This window comes from Gorilla gorilla, chromosome 14, assembly GCF_029281585.2.
Source record: "Gorilla gorilla gorilla isolate KB3781 chromosome 14, NHGRI_mGorGor1-v2.1_pri, whole genome shotgun sequence".
Taxonomy (NCBI): Eukaryota; Metazoa; Chordata; class Mammalia; order Primates; family Hominidae; genus Gorilla; species Gorilla gorilla.
Window position 1 is genome coordinate 39674795 of NC_073238.2, and position 18248 is coordinate 39693042.

General features: G+C 40.6%; 1 protein-coding gene across 1 annotated transcript in view; it reads left to right on the forward strand.

Annotated features, from left to right (window-relative positions):
* The window catches only part of NUP58 (nucleoporin 58), a 49072-nt gene extending 46539 nt beyond the window's left edge, over window positions 1–2533 (forward strand). Inside the window, exon 16 of the mRNA XM_019039827.4 lies at window positions 2132–2533. Coding sequence (XP_018895372.3) covers window positions 2132–2214 — 83 coding nt within the window. The 3' untranslated portion in view covers window positions 2215–2533. The remainder of the gene's footprint in view (window positions 1–2131) is intronic.
* Window positions 2534–18248: the final 15715 nt, after the last annotated feature.

The following is an 18248-nucleotide window of genomic DNA, read 5'->3' on the forward strand; positions in this document are numbered from 1 at the left end:
AGGGGAGAATTTACCTGGGGTACAATAAGTAAATCTCCACAGGCTGCTGGGCCTCGGCTTGCCTCCTGAGCAGGGTTATAACCTCGATGTCTTTGTTAGCAACCACAAGTCTCAGTGCTCCAACATTTTCACACTTTCACTTCATTTTTGGCTTCCAAGGATTTACTTTTTGGCTAATTCAGCTATGCATCTAAAAGATGTTTTTAAAAATTGCCCTCATTATTTTCAGGTGTTTTGTAGTGGGGCTGTGTTTTAAGAGTCTACTCCATATACAGCTAACAGAAGGCCATAATGGAGCTTGTTTTTGTAGATGTTTTTATAGGTGCATTAATAAAAATTCTTTCAAATCATTGTTTACATCTTCTCAATTAGCCAAACAAGGATCGATCTAAAGAGCAATACTCTTGTTTTAGTAACTTAGCCAAAGGCAATAATGTGCTGAGCATTTACTCCTTCTGGTGTCGAGAATTTCTACTCCTCTATACCATGTTTTACTTGCAGTTGATTTAGAACGAGAAATTCTTCCTTTTTAAATCCTGATAATAAACATATTTTGTGGACATCTATTATAATCCAACAAGGGAGTGTCTGGCAAGTCGTTCTCCCTTGGTTGAGAAGCAGTGCAGTCTGCACTGTCCACAGTGGTAACCACTGGCCATGTGTGGTAGGTGTGATTGAGGAACTGAACTTTTAACTTTAATTTTTATCTATTTAAATTTAAAAACTGACACACCATTCAAATATTGGGCAACATTTAAGTGTGTTTGGAAAAACTTGAGTATATGAGTCTACATTGTCAATTGTAAAATTTATAAAATTTAAATGCAAATTAAATTTCAAAGGAAATTTAGCATTCAAATTGAAAATTCTTTAGGTATAAAATTCACACTGGATTTTGAACAGTATGAAAAATGCCAAATATTTTGTTAATGATTTTGTATTGATGACATGTTGAAATATATTAAGTCTATTTCAAAATGTTTGTTTCCTTGTTTTAATGTGGTTAGTATAAAATGTATTATTATTATTTTGAGATAGGAGGGTCTTGTTACATTGCCTAGGCTGGTCTTGAACTCCTGGGATAAGTAATCTTTCCACCTTAGCCTCCCAAGTAGCTAGGATTACAGGCACACACCATCACACCTGGCTAGTATAAAATTTAAAGTTATATATGTGGCTCGCATTATATTTCTGTTAGACTATGCTGCTTTAGACGGTGCAGACCGTGGTTCTGGGACCAAATATGGCTTATATGTCTAAAAGAGAAATAAATTACAGATAATTTAATTTGCTTCTTTTTGCCTCATATCAATTGTTAAAGCACTTTCCTACTTGGTATCCCTGCTTTCTTTGTCTACCCTTGTTCATCATCAGAGCTCCTACAGTTATCTTCACAAACAGGGTCATGTCAAGCCGATACTCATTGGTGCTCTTTATTTCAAACTCTTTCGTAACATACAAAGCCCCTCATAGTCTGGCCTCTACTTTTACCAGTCCCTTCTGACACTTTCCCACACCAAGACCATTCCCGAACGCTATGCTCTTTCACACCAGGGGCTGTTTCTTTTGTCTGGAGTAACTGTTAGCCCTTCAGCATCATCTTTCCTCATCCTTCTCTAACTCCCCCCGACAAAGTTAGTTTGTACCTCTTCACTCTGGTTAATACAGGCTTCTAATACAGGCTTACCAAGTTATATTTTTATTATTTGGTGGTATCTTTGTCTCCCATATTAGGCTGCATAATCCCAGGACAGGAGCCCTGTCTTAGTTTGGGTTTATTTTTGCTTACGGTCTAACCAGATTCTATTAATGTTTATTAATTAAATAATGCAGTGGGAAAAGGGTTACTTCAGTGACCCTCCCTGCTGATCTTTCTCCATATAGGCCTTGGAACCATGCTACTAGGGTTAGAATCTCAGCTTTATCACTTGGTAGCTCTAGTTAGGCAAGTTATTTAACATCTTTGTGCCTCATTAGTAAAATGAAGATAAGAATCCATCTTATAGGTTGACTGTGAAGATTAAAATGGGTTAGCTTATGTAAGGTGCTTAAATATATTCCTGGTGTAAGCTAAGATGCAATAAATATTAACTATTGTCATAATACAGTCTAAACAATTTTTCTCTTTCAGGCAACAAATCACAGGTTTTAACTGAATTTCGAAAACCCAGTGTTACAGAAACCAATGAAATAGGAAGAAAAATACAGTTCTGAGCAGTCCTTGAATCAACAAATATCTACCTTTAAGGAATTTCTAATTCTCATTTTGTAAATCCCATTATTCAAGAAAAGCACATTAAGCTTAGAGTAGGTTTGATCAAGATGTTTAGAATTAAGGAAATAAAACTTGCGTTTGGTGTTTAAGGACAATCTAATGGCTCATATACCAGATCCTCGGAGTATTTAGAGGAACTGGGAAGCAGACCACTAATTCAATGTATAGAAGGCACTGGTGGAAAACTCACAGAGTAGGAAAAGTCGGTGCAAAATAAAATTTACCAGGTATAGTGAATTAAATACTTCTAAGTTCCAATTATGCAACTCACTCTTTTTTTAAAAAAAAACCACATTTTATTGAGATATAATTCACATACCATTACAGTTCACCCATTTGAAGTAAAATTCAGTAGTTTTTAGTGTATTCACAAAGTTGTACAATATTATCACAATCTAGTTTTACTTAAAAAAAATTTTTTTTCGGATTGCCTGAGCTCAGAAGTTCGAAACCAGCCTGGGCAACATGGCAAAACCCCGACTCTACTAAAAATACAAAAATTCGCCAGGCATGGTGGCAGCACCTGTAATCCCAGGTACGCAGGAGGCTGAGGCACAAGAATCGCTTGAATTTGGCGGCGGAGGTTGCAGTGGGTCGAGACTGCACCGCTGCCTCGAGCTTGGGTGATAGAGCGAGACTGTCTCAAAAAAAAAAATTTTTTTTTAGAGATAGTCTCTGTCACCCAGGCTGGAGTGCAGTGGGGTGATTATAGCTCACTGCAGCCTGCATCTCCTGGGCTCAAGCAGTCCTTCTGCATCTGCCTCCCAAGTAGCTGGAACTATAGGCATGTGCCACCATACCTGGTTAATTTTTTTTTTTTTTTGAGATAGGGTCTCTCTGTGTTGCCCAGGCTGGTCTCGAACTCCTGGCCTCTAATGATCATCCCACTTTGGCCTCCCAAGGGGCTGGCATTACAGGCATGAGCCACTATGCCCAGCCACAGTCTAGTTTTAGAACATTTTTTTCACCACCCTCCCGACCCCCCAAAAAAAGAACCCATAAGGACATTTTCTCACTCCTTATTCCACCCTAAGTCCTAGGTAATCATTACTCTCTGCCTCTCTAGCCTGTTCTGGATTCGTTTATATAAATGTGACCTTCTTTCACTTCTTTTTTTCATCTTCTTTCACTTCACATAATGTTTTCAAGGGCCATCCATGTTGTAGCATATATGAATAGTACTTCATTCCTTTCTATTGTCAAATAATTTTGTTTTGTTTGGCTTTTTTTTTTGGAGATGGAGTCTCACTCTGTCACCCAGGCTGGAGCGCAACAGCATGATCTCGGCTCACTGCAATCTCCGCCTCATGGGTTCACGCCATTCTTCTGCCTCAGCCTCCCAAGTAGCTGGGACTACAGGTGCCTGCCACCACGCTTGGCTAATTTTTTGTATTTTAGTAGAGACAGGGTTTCACCTCATTGCGCAGGCTGGTCTCAAACTCCTGAGCTCAGGCAATCCACCCGCCTCAGCCTCCCAAAGTGCTAGGATTACAGGCATGAGCCACCACGCCTGTCAAATAATATTTGATTGTGTGGGTATAACACATTTTATTTATCCATGCAACAGCCGATGAACATCTGTTTCCATTTTTTGGCTATTGAGTATTACTGCTGTGAATATGCATGGACAGATTTTTGTGTCAATGCATGATTCCAATTATCTTGGGGTATATACCTAGAGGCAGAGCTGCTAAGTCATATGGTAACTCTATATTTAATATTTTGAGGAACTGCCAAACTTTTCCAAAGTTGCTGCACCATTTTACATTCTTACCCCCAATGTATGAGGGTTCCATATCCTTTATTGTCTGTCTTTTTTACTAATAGCCATCCCAGTGAGCATGAAGTAGTATCTCATTGTGCTTTTGATTTGCATTTCCCTAATGACTAATGTTGAACATCTTTATTCACATACTTATTGTCCATTTGCATCTTATGCAACTCATTCTTATGTATATACCATTTCTGTGTTCATCCAATTAGCCAACAAATATTTGTGAGCAACTATTATGTGTCACACATTTTTTAAAGTGTTGGAATAGGTAAGTGCACACATCAAACAAAAATTCCAGGCCAGGTGCAGTGGCTCACGCATGTAATCCCTGCACTTTGGGAGGCCCAGGCTGGAGGATCACTTGAACTCAGGAGTTCAAGACCAGCCTGGGCAACATGGTGAAAGCCTGTCTCTACAAAAAATATAAAAATAAGCCGGGAGTGTTGGCGCCCACCTGTAGTCCCAGCTACTCAGGAAGGTGATGTGGGAAGATCGCTTGAGTCTAGGAATTCGAGGCTGCAGTGAGTCAAGATCACACTCCTACACTTCAGCCTGGGTGACAAAGTGAGACCCTGTGTAAAACAAAACAAAACAAACAAACAAAATCCAGCCCTCTAGTTGGGGAACATTCAACTAGAACATATATTCTAGTTGGGGGACATAGGCAATATATAAGATAAATAAGTTAAATATGTAGGCTGTTAGGGGGTGATAGTACTATGGAAAGAAAAAAAGTAGAGAAGGATAGAGACTGCCGGGGGTGAAGCTTGAAATTTTAAATAAAGCAGCTAGAGAAAGTCTTGCTGAGAAAATGGTGACTGAGTAAAGACACATGGCCGTAAGGGAGGAAGCCATGCAGAGATAAGGAGAAAAGAGGCCCAGAAAATAGCACTTGAGAACAGAGAGATGAAATGTCATCAGATTGCATAGAGCCTTGTGGGCTTTGATAAGGACTTTGGCTTTCACTGTGAGATCCTGTTTTTGGAGGATTTGTATGGAGAGGTAACATCTGGCCCCATCTTAACAGGATGTTGGAGGTGCGTGTATGTGCATGTGTGTGAGGGGGTACTGGTTGCCACAATGACTGGGGACCAGGGATGCTAAACAGTTTGCAACAGAGAACGATCTTCCACAAACTGTGAATTTAGAAGCCAAGCTGGGAAACACCACAGCAAGAAAGAATGAGGACATGAGTTGAGAGGCTATTCCTGCAATTCAGGTGAGAAGTGAGGGTGATTTTGTTGCCAGAAAAGGGGTCTTGATCCAGACCCCAAGAAAGGATTCTTGGATCTCGTGCAGGAAAGAAGTCAAGGTGAGTTGCAGAGTGCAGTGAGAAGAGATAGTTTATTGAAAGCTACTCAGATACAGAGTAGGGTATCCTCAGAAGGCAAGAGGAGGAACGTGCCATCTTTGTATTAAACTTTTCTTATATAAGGGTCTTATCTATGTAAAAGCTAAGCTAAGTTATGTCTATGTGTGGGTGGACTGACAGCATGACAAAATTTATACTTTGTTGATTTAAAGAAAGTTATTTTTGGCATTTTAGTGCATGAGTACATCAATACATGGCTACATCTTAAAAGCATATATTGTTATGCGATATTGGGACATCTGGACATTCTGCTGTCATGGTCGTTTGTCCTTGCAGGCATTCCTAAATTGCTTCCTTAGCTGTAAACATCTTTTTTTTCTTTTTTTTTGAGACGGAGTCTTGCTCTGTCACCCAGGCTGGAGTGCAGTGGCATGATCTCAGCTCACTGCAACCTTTGCCTCCTGGGTTCAAGCAATTCTCTTGCCTCAGCCTCCTGAGCAACTGGGATTACAGGCACTTGCCACCATGCCCAGCTAGTTTTTATATTTTTAGTAGAGACAGGATTTCACCATGTTGGCCAGGCTGGTCTCAAACTCCTGACCTCCGGTGATCTACCTGCCTGGGCCTTCCAAAGTGCTGGGATTACAGGCGTGACCCACCGTGCCCAGCCTTTAGCTGTAAACATCTTATGATCATGGGTCGTCACTGGCAAAGGAGTGTGCCTTGCTGGCTTTAAGATGGAGTTGATTTCAAAATGGTGTCATCCTGGCTCTCCTATGCTCCTGTTTCCCTAACAATTTGGAGCAGGCTGGGGCAGTGTGGAGGATGACTGGATATATTCTGAAGTTGGAGTTGAGAGTACTAGCTGACAGATGGAATGTAGGGTGAGAATAAGAATCAGAGAAGACTTTGAGGATTTTGGTCTGAGTGTTGGGAAAAGTGGAGTTGGCATTAATTGAAAAGGGTAAGACTGGAGGAGGAATAGGTGGGGAAAGGGCTGCAGAATCACACGTGCAGTCTGAGACATTTGAAGTTTGAGATGTCTTTAGACATACAAGTGGGCATGAGGAGCAGACAGCTGGAAACACAAGTCCAGTTTAGAAGAGAGGCCTGAGGGGTGATATGAATGTGGGAATCTCATCAGGTCAGATGATCAACAGATGAGTGACTTAGAAAAGAGATAAGGTCTGGGGCTTCCCAACATGAAGAAGTCGGAGTAGTGAGCAGGAAGCAGCAGGGAGGCTCTGCATGTCCATGAGATAGGAGAAAGGAGTGAACTGTCAAGGATGGGAATCTCTGGTTGCCTTGAGAAGTGTGGGTGAGTGGAGCACTAAGGAGGACAGCCCGACTGGAGTGGGGTCCTAGGAGCGTGGGGGGAGTCCCGATCTGGCTATTATGGTCTATTCCTCCAGTAGGCAATCCTTTCTGCTGATTACAGATATATACTCTGGATAAAACACAAAAAAGCTACTTGAGGATTTTGAATAGTATGTAACAGAAGGCAGACTGTGGAAGGGAGTCAAAACTTAGAGAACTTCATGGGGCTATTTCCCATTATCTTTTTCTGTTCTTTGGGGTGTTTTTTTTTTTAATATTTTGTGTTTTATTTTTTGTTTTTGTTTTTTTCCCCCTCAATGCTTTGCCCCAGGGGCAGGCTTCAGTGGCTGATCAGTGCAATTCAGGTGGCTAAAACTCCAGTAGAAACTTCTCAGTCAGGGCCAGGCACGGTGGCTCACGGCTGTAATCCTAGCACTTTGCACTTTGGGAGGGTGAGGTGGGAGGATTGCTGGAGCCCAGGAGTCCAAGACCAGCTGGGCAAAATGGCGAAACCCTGTCTCTATAAAAAAATTAAAAATTAACTGGGCATGGTGGTGCATGCCTGTAGTCCCAGCTACTTGCAAGGTTGGGGTGAAAGGATTCCTTGAAACCAGGAGGTCAAGGCTGCAGTGAGCCATGATCGTGCCACTGCACACCAGCCTGGAAGACAGAGGGAGACCTTGCCTCACACACATGCACAAAATAAAATAAAATAAATTCAGTCTTTCTGACTACAGGAAGTCGGGCAAAAGAGCCCCTGTAGACTAGAGAGAGCGTATGTGTGGTAGGGGGGACTTGAGACAAGAAAAAGCCAGAGAAGGGAATTCCATAATCTCAGATAAACCCCAAACCACGCATGTGCAGGGCAGACCCAAACCAGGTGAGCAAATGCTTAAAGAACTGAACTGAGGCTTGAATCACTGAAGGCAAAACAGAACTTATGGTCTGAATTTAACCAGGGTGATTGTATGATAGAACAAAACATCAGCATTCTCTAAGGGATTAGAATAGAATCCAGAGTTTATATGACATAGCATGGACAGTGTTCCCAGGACGTAGTACAAAATTTACCACCTACAGAGAACCAAAAAAATGTGACCCATCCCCAAGACAAAAGACAACCCTGAGATGCTCAATGAATTGAGGAAAAAAAAACAAAAAACAAACCCCCCCCCCCCACACACACATGCACACAAAACCAACCCAGGAAATCTCAGTGGAGAAATAAAAACTACAATAAAGAACCAAATGAATATCTTAGAACTGAAAACTATGGTATCTGTAATAAAAATTTACTGTAGAGGCCAGGCACGGTGGCTCACACCTGTAATCCCAGCACTTGGGAGACTGAGGTGGGCGGATCACCTGAGGTCAGGAGTTCGAGACCAGCCTGGCCAACATGGTGAAACCCCGTCTCTACTAAAAATACAAAAATTAGCCGAGTGTGGTAGCGGGCACCTGTAATCCCAGCTACTCAGGAGGCTGAGGCAGGAGAATCGCTTGAAGCAGGGAGGTGGAGGTTGCAGTGAGCCAAGATCAAGCCATTGCACTCCAGGCTGGGTGACAAGAGCAAGACTCCATCTCAAAATAAATAAATAAATAATAAATAAAAATTACTGTAGAAATCAATAACAATGAAAATGATAGAAGAGTCAGTGAACTTGAAGATCGATTAAAATGATCAAATCTGAACTGAGAGAAAAATGATTGAAAGAATGAATATGAGCGCTCCTGCTGCAGAGCCAGCCGTGCCAAATAATGTCTCTATGATACTCGAGAACTTTCATTTTTTTCCAGGCTCGTTCGGATTTGGGGTGGTTTTTGGTTTTGTTCCCCTCCCCAACTCTTCCCCTCACCTTTTTTTTTTTAAATTTTTTTACTGGTGTTATATCTTCGATTCTCCTTCAGCCCTCCCCGTTCTCATTTTTCTTGATCAACATCTTTCTTTGCTTCTGTCCCCTTCTCTCACCATGTCTCTTAGCTCCCCTCCAACCTGGGGGGCAGTGGTGTGGAGAAGCCTCAGGCCTGAGATTCCATCTGCTCTCCTTCCTGGAGCCCAGAGTGGGGCAGGAGAAGGGGGTGGCATCTTCAGCTCCTCAGCACTGAGGAAGAATGAGGCTCTTCTCATTTCACCCCTCCCTTTCTCCCCTGCCCCCAGGACTGGGCCACTTCTGGGTGGGGCAGTGGGTAACGGATGGGCTCACACTGAAAATGTAAGAACTACAAACAAAATTTCTATTAAATCAAGTTTTGTGTCTCCAGAAAAAAAAAAAAAGAAAGAATGAATATAGTTTTAGGGACCTGTGGTATAATATCAAAAAAATTTAACATCTGTGTAATAAGAACACCAGTGTTAGAGTTAAAGAGTGGGCCAAAGACAACATTTAAAGACATACTAGCCAGAAACTGTCTAAATTTGGTGAAAGGCATACATGTACAGATTCAAAAGGATCACCAAACTCTAAGCAGAACAAGTTTAAAGACATCATGCCCAGACATAATCAAACTGTATAAGACCAAAGATAAAGAAAAATTCGAACTCACTGTAGAAAAATGACCAATTGCACGTGAAGGAAAACTATTTGAATAATCATGGATTTCACATTAGAAACCATGAAAGACAGTGGATCAACATCTTTAAAGTGCTAAAAGAAAAAAACTGTCAATCCAGGGTTCTATATCTAGTGAAAATATACTTTTAGGAATGAAAATGAATAGAAACATTGTCAGATAAAGGAAAACAAATCATTTGTCTCTAGGAGACCTCTATAAGAAATGCTAAAGGGGTTTCTTGAGGTTGAAAGAAAATGATACAAGATGGAAATTTGGATCCTATTAAGTTCTTTAAAACACATATGACTATTTAAAACCTAAATTATGACATTGTTAGGCAGGGTTTTCAAGGTACGTTGATACAATACTTATGATAACTCCTGACATAAAGAGTATTTGGCAGAGAGGAAAGGGACCTCCACAGTTGCAAGGTTTTAAAGGTTTATGAACCCTAAATAGATTTGAAAGTTTAAGTATGTATATTGTAATGCCTAGAGCAATTACCACCACCAATAAATATACAAAGAGAGACAGCCAAAAGGTCAATAGAGGCTGGGCATGGTGGCTCTCACCTGTAATACCAGCACTTTAGGAGGCCGAGGCGGGCGGATCACTTGAGGTCAGGAGTTTGAGATCAGCCTGGCCAACATGGTGAAACCCTGTCTCTTCTAAAAATACAAAATTAGCCCGACCTGTGGCACACACCTGTAATCCAGCTACTCAGGAGGCTGAGGCAGGAGAATCGCTTGAACCCAGGAGGCAGAGGTTGCAGTGAGCCAAGATTGTGCCACTGCACGCCAGCCTGGGCGACAGAGTGAGACTCTGTCTCAAAAAAAAAAAAAAAAAAAAAAAAAAGGGGACGAATCTGAAGAAAGAGCAGAGATGTAGTAACGAAAGTGCAGAGTTCATGGGCACAGATGCTAGAAGGTGGGAGATGGGCGGGTGGAAGCTTGTGAAAGCTAATAGTGGCGATGCAAGTGGAGATAAGGAAGTCTGAAGAGAGAGAAGACATAAAATAGTTACCCCGGCGCAGCAGTAGAGTGAAGAAGTTAGCTTGCCAAGCAATGCCCAGACGTGCTCTTGAGGTTGGCAGTCATGAATTCAATGAGCTGGGCTTTTTTTTTTTTTTTTTTTTTTTTGAGATGGAGTCTCATTCTGTTGCCCAGGCTGGAGTGCAGTGGCGCGATCTCAGCTCACTGCAAGCTCCACCTCCCGGGTTCACGCCATTCTCCTGCCTCAGCTTCCCAAGTAGCTGGGACTACAGGCGCCCACCACCACGCCCAGCTAATTTTGTATTTTTAGTAGAGACAGGGTTTCACCGTGTTAGCTAGGATGGTCTCGATCTCCTGACCTCGTGATCCGCCTGTCTCGCTCGGCCTCCCAAACTGCTGGGATTACAGACGTGAGTCACCGCGCCCGGCCGAGCTGGGCACTTTTCATCTCCACTTTGAGATGTGAAGATTTCAGCATGTAAATGGAAGAGACTCAGATTAAATCAGGTTTCAGTTTTTGCCAAACAGAAACAATGAAGCCGGTGAAGGACAAGTGTTTGGGAGATGATGGCATTCAAACTGGGTGAGGGGGGAAAATGCAGAATCGAAGGACAATGGACTAGTTGTAGAATCAGTGGGCTTTAGGTCTCATAGGGTTGGAAGGATCACTGGATTTGATATTAGAAAAAATGTGCTGGAAAGATAGAAGCTGTTAGTAGAACGTGATGATTAGTAGAGTGTAATGATTGAAAATGAGGTTGGGAGAGAGGCTTTCCAGTTACTGATCATGACAATGTCCAGAGCTGTGTTTTCCAAAACAATAGCCACTGGCCTTGTGTGGCTATTTGAATTTAGATTAATGAAAAGTAAATCAAATGAAAATTTCATTTCCTCAGTCACACTAGCCACATTTTTTGTTTGTTTTTTAGACGGAGTTTTGCTCTTGTTGCCCAGGTTGGAGTGCAATGGAGTGATCTCAGCTCACCAAAACCTCCTCCTCCCGGGTTCAAGTGATTCTCCTGCTTCAGCTTCCTGAGTATCTGGGATTACAGGCATGAGCCACCAAGCCCAGCTAATTTTTATATTTTTGGTAGAGATAGGGCTTCACCATGTTGGCCAGGCTGGTCTCGAACTCGTGACTTCAGGTGATCCACCTGCCCCAGCCTCCCAAAGTGCTGGGATTACAGGCGTGAGCCACTGCGCCTGGCATAGCTGTTCCTTTTACTGCATGCGTAGGAATCTCCCAGAAAGTTGATATTGCAGACATGAAGGGAATGGGTACTATTCTAAGAGGAAGATCCCACAAATGTTATCACAGCAAAACTGGAAAGAATCTAGAATGTGAAATACCATGCGGTGGAAATCGTTGGATCAAAGAAGGTATTTGTCAGGAGAATTAATGTGCAATTTAAGTATATTAAGTCCTGTAATTAACTGAGATAACTTCCAGGAAAGTGAAGAGAAACAATGGGGGAAAAAAAACGAAAGTGAAAAAACAGAAACAACAGGGTTCATCCTACTTCACCCCAGAAAAATCTGTTAATGAAGGCCCAAGGTAAAGAGTCTAAACTGCCAGAATTGACTCTATAAATTTATGTCGGACTGGTACAAAAGACATGAAGACTGTTCTATGAAAAAATATAAAATATCAGAGCATATCACATATAGTAAGAGCAAGTATTGTTTTGTTAAACTGATTTTACTTGTAAGCATGTTGGCACACTGGGTTGGGATATAAAATGTGTTTCTTATTATGGTGATGGTCAAAAGGTTTACAGACACTCCTTCAGAATATGTGAGTATGCAAATGTTCAAAGTCTTTTACGTTGTGAATTTACGCTCCCACCTGCAGCGTTTGAGAAGCCCCGTTCTACATCTCCACTAGCCTTAGTGAAGAGAAATTCCTTTATTTTTGCTAGTCTAATTGGTATTAAATGGAATCTCCCAGTGGTTTAAATTTTTAGCTCCTAAATGACTAATAAGGTTTAAGGAAGGAGACCACCCCTCATACTGTCTTATGCCCAATTTCTGCCTCCAAAGAAAGAAGAAGTAAAAACTAAAAGGCAGAAATGAAATCCACAAGCAGACAGCCCGGCACCACACCTGGGCCTGGTAGTTAAAGATCGACCCCTGACCTAATCGGTTATGTTATCTATAGATTACAGACATTGTATAGAAAAGCACTGCGAAAATCCCTGTCCTGTTCTGCTCCAATCTAATTACCAGTGCACGCAGCCCCCAGTCACGTTACCCCTTGCTTGCTCAATCGATCATGACCCTCTCATGCGGACCCCCTTAGAGTCCTGAGCCCTTAAAAGGGACAGGAATTGCTCACTCGGGGAGCTCTGTTGTTGGAGACATGAGTCTTGAGGAAGCTCCTGGCTGAATAAAGCCCTTCCTTCTTTAACTCGGTGTCTGAAGGGTTTTGTCTGAGGCTTGTCCTGCTACAGCTTGAGAATATTTTCATATGCTTATGGACCTGTTCACGTTTCTTTTCTGTTAAATATCTGTGATATGTTTTGCCCATTTTTTTATTGCATTATCTTTTTCTTATTAACTCAAAAATGTCAGCTGTTCATCCTTTGTTGGTTAACTATCTTACGCATATTTAATCCCAGTTTATGGCTTGTTTTTTCTATCTTTTGTGTCTTTTGATGAGCAGAAATTCTTAGTTTTAATGCTGTTGAACTTACTCATTTTTTCCTTTATGGCTTGTGTTATGTTTGTTTATTTTAAAAAATCTTTCTTTACTTAGAAGTTATAAAGGTATTATTCTCAAAAAAGAAAAAAGAAAGAAAATAAACAACCCAATTCTTGGGAGATGGGGAGCGAAACAAAAGTTATTTTCCATATTACACTATGATAGTTTTACTCTTTCCAACTGAAATTGACTCAGTTGGAAACTGACTCGTGTGTATGATGTGAGAAATCTGGTTTCATTTTTATTTATTTATTTATTTTTTGAGAGAGAGTTTCACTCTTGTTGCCCAGGCTGGAGTGCAATTGCATGATCTCGGCTCACTGCAACCTCTGCCTCCTGGGTTAGAGCGATTCTCCTGCCTCAGCCTCCCAAGTTGCTGGGCATACAGGCGTGGGCCACCATGCCTGGCTGATTTTGTATTTTTAGTAGAGATGGGGTTTCATCATGTTAGTCAGGCTGGTCTTGAACTCCTGACCTCAAGTGACCCACCCACCTCAGTCTCCCAAAGTGCTGGGATTACAGGTGCCAGCCACTGTGCCAGGCCAATTTTATTTTTTTTTCACATGGAAACTGAACACTATTTGTTGAAAAATCTGTTTTTTCCATACTGCTCTAAGTATGACCTGTGTTATAGACCAAGTTTCATGTATGTGTGCATCCTTTTCTGTCTATTCTGCTCTATTGGTCTGTTTCTCTCAGCATTGAAACCACACTTAATTACTATAGAGTCTTAATTACCAACTTCTCTAACTTTATAATGAATCTAGTAGGTTAAGTTCTTCTACTCTGTTCATTTTAAGAGTGTCTTGTCTATTCTTGGCCTTTGGCTTTGCTTTTCAAAGTTGAGAATTTGCTTTTTAAGTACATGGAAATTCCCATTAGTTTTCCATTTCATTATGTAATCCAAAAAGTGACTGAGGCAGATCTCAATTGATTAGAGGTTTATTTTGCAAAGGGTGACACCATGTCTGGGAGAAAGAAACGCAAGTTACAGTGGGATCTGAATGACCTGTGGTTTTTCCAAAGAGCATTTTGGGAACTTATTCCAGTCAATAGAAAAAGAGGGAACCCTCCCTAACTCATTTTGTGAGGCCAGCATCATCCTGATACCAAAGCCTGGCAGAGACACAACAAAAAAAAGAGAATTTTAGACCAATATCCCTGATGAACATCGATGCAAAAATCCTCAATAAAATACTGGCAAACCGAATCCAGCAGCACATCAAAAAGCTTATCTACCACGATCAAGTGGGCTTCATCCCTGGGATGCAAGGCTGGTTCAACATATGCAAATCAATAAATGTAATCCATCATATAAACAGAACCAATGACAAAAACAACATGATTCTCTCAATAGATGCAGGAAAGGCCTTTGACGAAATTCAACAGCCCTTCATGATAAAAACTTTCAATAAATTAGGTATTGATAGGACGTATCTCAAAATAATAAGAGCTATTTATGACAAAGCCACAGCCGATATCATACTGAATGGACAAAAACTGGAAGCATTGCCCTTGAAAACTGGCACAAGACAGGGATGCCCTCTCTCACCACTCCTATTCAACATAGTGTTGGAAGTTCTGGCCAGGGCAATCAGGCAGGAGAAAGAAATAAAGGGTATTCAATTAGGAAAAGAGGAAGTCAAATTGTCCCTGTTTGCAGATGACGTTATTGTATATTTAGAAAACCCCATCATCTCAGCCCAAAATCTCCTTAAGCTGATAAGCAACTTCAGCAAAGTCTCAGGATACAAAATCAATGTGCAAAAATCACAAGCATTCCTATACACCAATAACAGACAAACAGAGAGCCAAATCATGAGTGAACTCCCATTCGTAATTGCTTCAAAGAGAATAAAATACCTAGGAATCCAACTTACAAGGGATGTGAAGGACCTCTTCAAGGAGAACTACAAACCACTGCTCAAGGAAATAAAAGAGGATACAAATAAATGGAAGAACATTCCATGCTCATGGATAGGAAGAATCAATATGAAAATAGCCATATTGCCCAAGGTAATTTATAGATTCAATGCCATCCCCATCAAGCTACCAATGACTTTCTTTACAGAATTGGAAAAAACTACTTTAAAGTTCATATGGAACCAAAAAAGAGCCCACATTGCCAAGACAATCCTAAGCCAAAAGAACAAAGCTGGAGGCATCATGCTACCTGACTTCAAACTATACTACAAGGCTACAGTAACCAAAACAGCATGGTACTGGTACCAAAACAGAGATATAGACCAATGGAACAGAACAGAGCCCTCAGAAATAATACCACACTTATACAGCCATCTGATCTTTGACAAACCTGACAAAAACAAGAAATGGGGAAAAGATTCCCTATTTAATAAACGCTGCTGGGAAAACTGGCTAGCCATATGTAGAAAGCTGAAACTGGATTCCTTCCTTACACCTTATACAAAAATTAATTCAAGATGGATTAAAGACTTAAATGTTAGACCAAAAATCATAAAAATCCTAGAAGAAAACATAGGCATTACCATTCAGGACATAGGCATGGGCAAGGACTTCATGTCTAAAACACCAAAAGCAAAGGCAACAAAACCCAAAATTGACAAATGGGATCTAAGTAAACTAAAGAGCTTCTGCACAGCAAAAGAAACTATCATCAGAGTGAACAGGCAACCTACAGAATGGGAGAAAATTTTTGCAATCTACCCATCTGACAAAGGGCTAATATCCAGAATCTACAAAGAACTTAAACAAATTTATAAGAAAAACTCAAACAACCCCATCAAAAAGTGGGCAAAGGATATGAACACATACTTCTCAAAAGAAGACATTTATGCAGCCAACAGACACATGAAAAAATGCTCATCATCACTGGCCATCAGAGAAAGGCAAATCAAAACCACAATGAGATACCATCTCACACCAGTTAGAATGGCAATCATTAAAAAGTCAGGAAACAACAGGTGCTGGAGAGAATGTGGAGAAACAGGAACGCTTTTACACTGTTGGTGGGACTGTAAACTAGTTCAACCATGGTGGAAGTCAGTGTGGCGATTCCTCAAGGATCTAGAACTAGAAATACCATTTGACCCAGCAATCCCATTACTGGGTATATACCCAAAGGATTATAAATCATGCTGCTATAAAGACACATGCACACGTATGTTTATTGCGGCATATTCACAACAGCAAAGACTTGGAACCAACCCAAATGTCCAACAATGATAGACTGGATTAAGAAAATGTGGCACATATACACCATGGAATAGTATGCAGCCATAAAAAAGATGAGTTCATGTCCTTTGTAGGGACATGGATGAAGCTGGAAATCAGCATTCTCAGCAAACTATCAGTAGGTCAAAAAACCAAACACCGCATATTCTCACTCATAGGTGGGAATTGAACAATGAGAACACTTGGACACAGGGCAGGGAACATCACACACTGTGGCCTGTCATGGGATGGGGTGAGGGGGGAGGGATAGCATTAGGAGATATACCTAATGTAAATGACGAGTTAATGGGTGCAGCGCACCAACATGGCACATGTATACATATGTAACAAACCTGCACGTTGTGCACATGTACCCTTAACTTGAAGTACAATAAAACAAACAATAAAATAAAATAAAATAAAAAAGTTAAAACAAAAAACAAAAAAATTGAATAGAAACATAATTGAATTTCAGAATTTGTATTCAGTAATTTTGCTAAACCCTTATTAATTCTAATAATTTATCTCTATGTGTTTTATAGATTTGTCCTTTGACAATTATATCACTTGAAAATAACAAGTTTTGGGCCTCACATGGTGGCTCATGCCTGTAATCCCAGCACTTTGGGAGGCTGAGGCGGGCAGATCACGAGGTCAGGAGTTTGAGACCAGCCTAACCAACATGGTGAAACCCCATCTCTACTAAAAATACAAAAATTAGCTGTGCATGGCGGTGTGCACCTGTAATCCCAGCTACTTGAGGGACTGAGGTGGGAGCATTGCCTGAACCCAGGAGGCGGAGGTTGTGGTGAGCTGAGATTGTGCCATTGCACTCCAGCCTGGGCAATAAGAGCAAAACTCTGTCTCAAAAAAAAAAAAAAAAAAACAAAACCGGTTTTGTTTCTTCCTTTCTCAACCTTTTATCTTTTATTTGGTTTTATCCTCTTACTTTCCTGGCTGAGTGCTTTGGTACAATGTTGAATAGAAGTGGTAATAATAGCCCATGTCCTTGTCATTTTCCTGATCTTACAGGAAATACTCTCAGAATGTCACTAATAAGGGTTATATATATATATATATATACACACACACACACACACACACACATATACACATATATATATATATATAAATATATTTGTTGTTGTTGTTGTGGTTGGGATGGAGTCTTGCTCTGTTGCCAGGCTGGAGTGCAGTGGCATCATCTCAACTCACTGAAACCTCTACAGGCGTGCGCCACCATGCCCAGCTAAGTTTTTTTTTGTATTTTAGTAGAGACGGGGTTTCGCCATGTTGGCCAGGATGGTCTTGAACTCCTGACCTCGTGATCCGCCTGCCTCAGCCTCCTAAAGTGCTGGGATTACAGGCGTGAGCCACCACGCCTGGCCAGTAAGAGTTATATTTTTAAATATTCTCTTTATGTACTTGAGGCAGTTTTCTTGTATTCCTAGTTTGCCAAATACATTTTTTTTAAACATGAAAATGTTGTGACTTTCTTGCTTCTCAAGCAACCATTGAGATAAGTTTCTCCTTTATTCCATTAATGTGGTAAATTGCATGAATTTATTTTCTGTTAAACTACCCTTGCATTCTTAGGACAAGCCCAAATTGGTCATAATGTATTTCCTTTTTTATAAGCTACCTTCTTTCATTCTCTCTTTCTCCCCAGGTCCCACCAGCGTTTTATCTATTCTATTAGTCTTTTCAAATAGTAAACTTTAGACCTTGTTGATTCTCTGTATTGTGTCTTTTCTTCTTATTTCATTGATTTCTGTTCTCATATTTAGTATCTTCTGTCTGCTTTGGGTTTAATCTATTGCCCTTTTTCTAATTTCTAAGAATGCACATTTAGCTAATAATTGTATTAAATTTCTTTTTTCTAATATAAAGATGAGGTTTTAAAATTTACCTCCTTGTATCAATTGAGCATTAGGCCACAAGTTTGATATCTTATATTTATAAATGCTTACTTCTAAGTATTTCTTAATTTTTAGCCTGATTTTTTTGATTCATGAGTTATTTAGAAGGGGTTATTTAGAGTTATTTCCCAACCATGTTCTTTAAAATACATGTATTTATTTTGTTATTGGTTTCTTTCCCCCCCAAATCTCTTTTATTGGGGGGAACTCGGG